This window comes from Oncorhynchus mykiss, chromosome 12, assembly GCF_013265735.2.
Source record: "Oncorhynchus mykiss isolate Arlee chromosome 12, USDA_OmykA_1.1, whole genome shotgun sequence".
Lineage (NCBI taxonomy): Eukaryota > Metazoa > Chordata > Actinopteri > Salmoniformes > Salmonidae > Oncorhynchus > Oncorhynchus mykiss.
The window spans coordinates 65,753,499-65,760,290 of NC_048576.1; the positions used below are offsets into that span (position 1 = coordinate 65,753,499).

General features: G+C 39.7%; 1 protein-coding gene across 2 annotated transcripts; it reads left to right on the plus strand.

Moving 5' to 3' along the window:
- Positions 1-2,404: 2,404 nt before the first annotated feature.
- Positions 2,405-6,562, plus strand: LOC110538043 (interferon a3). 2 transcript variants are annotated; one of them, XM_021624602.2, is made up of 6 exons: positions 2,405-2,842; positions 3,016-3,103; positions 3,400-3,474; positions 3,642-3,791; positions 5,810-5,887; positions 6,223-6,562. In XM_021624602.2, exons 2-6 carry the CDS (start codon positions 3,017-3,019, stop codon positions 6,310-6,312), a joined length of 480 nt encoding a protein of 159 aa, XP_021480277.2. In that variant the 5' UTR covers positions 2,405-2,842; position 3,016; the 3' UTR covers positions 6,313-6,562. The 2 variants fall into 2 exon arrangements, with proteins under 2 accessions (XP_021480277.2, XP_021480275.2); XM_021624600.2 differs by lacking the exon at positions 2,405-2,842 and having other exon boundaries at positions 2,969-3,103.
- Positions 6,563-6,792: the final 230 nt, after the last annotated feature.

Sequence of the window (6,792 nt, forward strand, 5' to 3'; positions counted from 1 at the left end):
TAATTTGAGTCAATTGGAGGTGTACCTGTGGATGTACTTCAAGGCCTACCTTCAAACTCAGTGTCTCTTTGCCTGAAATCAAGGGAAAATCAAAAGAAATCAGCCAAGACCTAAAAAATAAAAAATGTAGACCTCCACAAGTCTGGTTCATCCTTGGGAGCAATTTCCAAACGCCTGAAGGTAACCTCGTTCATCTGTACAAACAATAGTACGGAAGTATAAACACCATGGGAACATGCAGCAGTCGTACCGCTCAGGAAGGAGACGCGTTCTGTCTCCTAGAGATGAACGTACTTTGATGCAAAAAGTGCAAATCAATCCCAGAACAACAGCAAATGACCTTGTTTGTAACTGCACATGGGGACAAAGATCATACTTTTTGGAGAAATTTCCTCTGGTCTGATGAATCAAAAATAGAACTGTTTGTCCATCATGACCATTGAAATGTTTGGAGGAAAAAGGGGGAGGTTTGCAAACCGAAGAACACCATCCCAACCGTGAAGCACAGGGGTGGCAGCATCATATTGTGGGGGTGCTTTGCTGCAGGAGACTGGTGCACTTCACACAATAGATGGCATCGAGAGGCAGGAAAATGATGTGGATATATTGAAGCAACATTTCAAGACATCAGTCAGAAAGTTAAAGCTTGGTCGCAAATGGGTCTTCCAAATTTACAATGACACCAAGAATACTTCCAAGGTTGTGGCAAAAGGGCTTTTAAGGACAACAAAGTCAAGGTATTGGAGTGGCCTTCACAAAGCCCTGACTACAATCCTATTGAAAATTTGTGGGCAGAACTGTAAAAGTGTGTGTGAGCAAGGAGGCCTTCAAACCTGACTCAGTTACACCAGCTCTGTCAGGAGGAATGTGCCAGAAATCACACAACTTATTGTGGGAAGCTTGTGGAAGGCTACCCGAAACATTTGACCCAAGTTAAACAATTGCAAGGCAATGCAACCAAATACTAATTGAGTGTATGTAAACTTCTGACCCACGAGGTCATAAAAAATAAAAGCTGAACTAAATCATTCTCTCTACTATTATTCTGATATTTCACATTCTTAAAATAAAGACCAAAGATAGGGAATTTTTATTTGGATTAAATGTTAGGAATTGTGAAAAACTGAAATTAATTGTTTTTGGCTAAGGTGTATGTAGTCTTCCGACTTCAACTATACATTGTGATGATACCGTTTAGACATTGTTTGCTCATTGACGTCTTACACATTCTAAATTCCACAGTTCTACATCGTTTATATGTCGGCTAGACATCAACATTCTATTAGGATATCTTGGCAACATCTTCCTAATGTACAAATACTCTTCAAACTACATATTCCCTACCCAATTCGATACGTCAGCCAAAGGTGTCTAATATTACTGGGGAGAAAACTCAGGTGAAACTGATGACATCACACAACTTGTGTAAAACAGCTGGGAAAACCCCAAAATGCATCCACCGCAGACGTGTCATGGGACATAAGAAGAAGTTTCAGCACCATTAACAGGTATCACTACTAACACTAAAACGCATGAAGATGTCAGCCACTTCAGCACTTTGGACGTCGCCACACTGTCAGAGATTCTATCAGTGGTTCTGTGTTGTGGCTGCAGCCCTTTTGCTACTGTTATTGCCATGTTTGTAAAACTATAGGCAATAAATTGATGATATATGTGACGGGAAATATCTCTCTCGGACTCTTTGCTATCACTTTTCAAGTGTCACTCTTATGATTCATGGATGGTCCCCAATAGAATAAAAAGATTTTATACATAAGGCCTACAACTAAGGCTATATCAAATAACACCAAGTCCCGTATTTATAAAGCATCTCAGAGAGTAGCATTGCTGATCTTGGATCAGTTTTGCCTTATAGATTATAATGAATGGACAGAGGGGGTCCTGATGCTAGATCAGCACTCCAACTCTGAGATGCTTTATGAATGAATGCAGCAGAATAAGTAGGCTACATCTGAAATTTTAGCCTATAACATGACATTTCAATATGAAACCACCTATTACATCTTATCAAGACCCTGATGGAACAGGTGTGTTCGTACCGGGTTGAAACAAAAGCCTGCACCACCTCCTGCTTGTCTCCAGACAGACAGTGTTGGTGACCACTTTCCTACAGTATATGATCTGTACATTTGATTTTTATAGAAAAAGGAGCAATAAACCAATGCCAAGATTTTACCTTGCATAGTCATTCAAAAACGTCCCGAACACTGTGACACAAACACACACACACACACACACACGCACGCACGCACGCACGCACACACACAACAGTAGAATAGCCCTGTAAAGTTCCAACAAATCGTGTTGTCGTTGCTTTTCAACGTTGCATCACCTGCAGACAAAAGTAGTGTGAAAGTTGGTTACGTCATCATGAAAATGAAAGTTGAGAGATGTGGGTATTGACGCTGACGTCTCCCATTCACTTTTCATTTGAAGCGCAACAGCAGAAGACTACGGAACAACATTTCGGACTAACTTTGAACGAAACCCACTAAATGAATGTGTTATATGGCTACATCTCTTTAAAAGTGTGGGTTTTATTTCGACTCCGACGATTTTGTTATCAGACTTTTTTCCTCGGTTCACGCGAAGTTATTAGCAGTTGAAAGCAAAGCTCGCGAATAGCCTATTCTCGCTATAGTAATAGTCTAGCCGATATCTAGATTGAATAATATTTTATTGTGGTTCAACTATAATTTAAAGCTGTTTTCAATGAGAATGTGTATAGATTTACTTGGATTTGTTCGTCCAGGAGACGGGGCAGGCATGGAATTCCAAGTGCTACATGTGCTAGTCCGGAAAATGAAAGTCCCCGCCTCCGGTAGGTTGATCAGGGGAAATTCTCTATACAGCTTTCCCTTTCCCAATTCCACATAAAACTACTTTACACAGCCAAGATGTTCAAACTCATCTGGATAACTAACAGCGAAACAAACTGCTATTTACAATGTATACAATGCAGAGCTGGAGTTGTATTTTTCTTATTATTTGCAGTATGCAGAGCGTGTGTCATTGCTGTGACTGGATCCGACACCACTACGGTCACTTGAGCGCAGAATACCTTTCCCTGCTGGACCAGATGGTGAGTTATTAGCACATTGTAAGAGGAGACTGAATGCATGTATTAAGGACAGCAAAACAACCAACCAAGCAAAATAGTAATGTGTTTCATGTTTAGCATCTGTGTTAGAAAACTGTTAGCCTATATTTGAATGTACATAGTAAAAGGGCTCTAAAGCTATAATGACAGCTAGATCAAGAGACGCTATCTACATTAGGCCTACTGTACTTGCAGTATAAGCTATACTTTATGTCTGTCTTGATTGCTCTTGAAGTATTTGACACGTGACTTAACATACTTTATTGATTGTTTTCCAGGGAGGAGATATCACAAAACAGAATGCCCCAGTCCTTTTCCCAACATCACTTTACAGACACATAGATGATGCTGAGGTAAAGACTAGAATTTTGACTTATAGATTATAATGAATGGTCCTGATGATAGATCAGCACTCCAACTCTGATATGCTTTGGTATGGCGATCTTGACCCAATGTTATATTGATGCCATAACGGAAGCCTATACTGTTTCTAATCTTCTTTTTATATCTTCCTGTGTAGTTTGAGGACAAAGTCATATTCCTGAAAGAGACCATCTATCAAATCACAAAACTGTTTGATGGGAATATGAAATCTGTCACCTGGGACAAGAAAAACCTGGACGATTTCCTCAACATTCTAGAACGCCAATTGGAGAACCTTAATTCCTGTGTAAGTAACGGGTCTATTTAAAGTATAATCTCTGTTTTGGTCAGGGCTCTCCAACCCCATTCTTGGAGAGTTACCTTCCTGTAGGTTTTCGCGCCAACCCCAGTTGTAACTAACCTGATTCAGTTTATCAACCACCTAATTAATCAGGTGTTGTAGATTAGGGTTGGAGTGAAAACCTACAGGAAGGTAGTTCTCCTGGAACATTGTTGGAGTGCCATGGTTTAGGTGTAGCCTACTAACTCTACAATTGGAAAAATCTACGTATAAAGTGCATATAAAGTATTCAACCCCTTGACTTGTTCCACATTTTGTTACGTTACAGCTTTTTCTAAAATTGATTAAATAGATTTCCCCCCTCATCAATCCACACACAATACCCAATAATGACAAAGCAATACCGTGTTTTAGACATTTTTGCAAAAAACTGAAATATCACATTTACATAAGTATTCAGACCCTTTACTCAGTACTTTGTTGAAGAACCTTTGGCAGTGATTACAGCCTTGAGTCTTATTGGGTATCATGCTACAAGCTTGGCACGTCTGTATTTGGGGAATTTCTGTCATTCTTCTCTGCAGATCCTCTCAAGATCTGTCAGGTTGGATAGGGTGCGTCGCTGCACAGCTATTTCAGGTCTCTGCAGTGATGTTCGATCAGGTCAAGTCCGGGCTCTGGCTGGGCCACTCAAGGACATTCAGAGACTTGTCCCGAAGCCACTCCTGTGTTGTCTTGGCTGTATGCTTAGGGTCGTTGTCCTGTTGGAAGGTGAACCTTTGCCCCAGTCTGAGGTCCCTGCGCTCTGGAGCAGGTTTTCGTCAAGGATGTCTCTGTACTTTGCTCCGTTCATCTTTCCCTCGATCCTGACTAGTCTCCCAGTCCCTGCCAATGAAAAACATCCCCACAGCATGATGCTGCCACCACCATACTTAACTGTAGGGATCTTGCAAGGTTTCCTCCAGATGTGATGATTGGCATTCAGGCCAAATAGAGACATTTGTTTCTCATGGTCTGAAAGTCCTTTAGGCGCCTTTTGGCAAACTCCAAGCGGGCTGCAATGTACCTTTTACTGAGTTGTGGCTTCCATCTGGCCACTTTACCATAAAGGCCTGATCGGTGGAGTACTGCAGAGATGGTTGTCTTTGTCGATGGCTTTCCCATCCCCACAGAGGAAATCTGGAGCTCTGTCAGAGTGACCATCGGGTTCTTGGTCACCTCCCTGACAATGGCCCTTCTACCCCTGATTGCTCAGTTTGACCTGGCGGCCAGCTCTAGTAAGACTTACAAAGTACCCTTTCCCAGATCTGTATCTCGTCACAATCTTGTCTCGGAGCTCTGCGGACGATTTCCTCAACTTCATGGCCTGGTTTTTGCTCTGACATGCACTGTCAACTGTAGGACCTTAAATATACAGGTTTGTGCCTTTCCAAATCATGTTCAATCAGTTGATTTTACTTCAGGTGGACTCCAATCAAAGTGTAGTAACATCTCCAGGATGATCACTGAAAACAGGATGCACCTGAGCTGAATTTTGAATCTCAAAGCAAAGGGTCTGAATTCATATGTAAATAAGGTATTTGTGTTTTTGCATTGTCATTATTGGATATTGTGTGTAGATTGATGAGGATTTTTTTTCTTTAATCCATTTTAGAATAAGGCTGTAACTTAACCAAATTTGGAAAAAGGGAAGGGGTCTGAATACTTTCCGAACTTACTGTGTATGGGTAATTACAGATTTTGAGTCATTTTGCAACGTCACATAAATAATACTGCTGCAATGAGAAATGTAAATTATTGTGGATTATTATTAATGAACCTTTTTTGTAAGCTTTGATCCATATTTCATTATGGCAAATCAAGTTTGATATTTTAAAGTGGAAATTACAATCTTTAGAATCCTTTTCAAACATAGAATACATGTTAAGGTTCCATTTCCTGCCGTGCAAGAAAAAAAAAAGATTGATCAAATGAAGTTCCTACATCTGTATGACGCTAATGTTTTGTTTAATTTTGTCCAACAGGTATCACCTGCCATGAAACCTGAGAGGAGACTGAAACGGTACTTCAAGAAGTTGAATAGTAAGGTTCTGAGAAAAATGGTGAGTTTGGTTTCATATGGCAACATGTTTAATGCATGTAGTCAAATGAATATAAACTAGGCTAGGCTAAACTTGAGCAGTGTTCATAAAAAAAAAAAAAGTGGGTTCTGAGGCCATATGTATCAAGCATCTCAGAGAAGTGCTGATCTAGTATCAGGTCTCCTCTCTCCTTGTTTATAGTGATCCAAAAGACAAAACTGATCCTAAATCAGCACTCCTACTCTGAGAAGCTTTACATTTGGCACCAGTCCTACTCTGTTGTTCAAGACAATATGTTCATTATTTTGCCAAGATAGGTCACCCCTCTAATATTTGAAATTTCCTGTGTTTTTCAGAACTACAGTGCACAGGCGTGGGAGCTCATCAGGAAAGAGATGAAACGTCATCTGCAAAGATTGGATATCCTTGCAGCACAGATGTACTGATCATCCAGACTCATTTCAGAAGCTACGCCCTTACCAGTTTATAAAGCATGAATTTAATCATGTGGGACCCTGTCAGTCTATTTATTATATTTAAATCCATAAATTATTGTTTTTTATTTTTATAATTTATTATTTATATTTTGTATTTCCCTTTTGTACATGTGTTGAACTGAACTGTATTGCCGGTCTACTTGAAAAACCAGTGAAAAAATAATATTGCAAATGTGAATAAAAACGTATCTTGTACAAATTTTCCAAATTTCATTCTTGTCTGAAACCAATGAGTGTGGATTTATAACATCTCATCTAACCATCATAGGGGATGCACATTAAACTTGTTGCTGATTAGTCACATATTAATTTCTACTTTAAGTTTATGTATGCTTGTACTTTTGTTTCTTTATGTAACTATTTTTACTGTGATTTTGTACTTTGTGAGTGTTGCTGTTCATGTTTTTCCTGTTCGTTTTATGTGTGGTA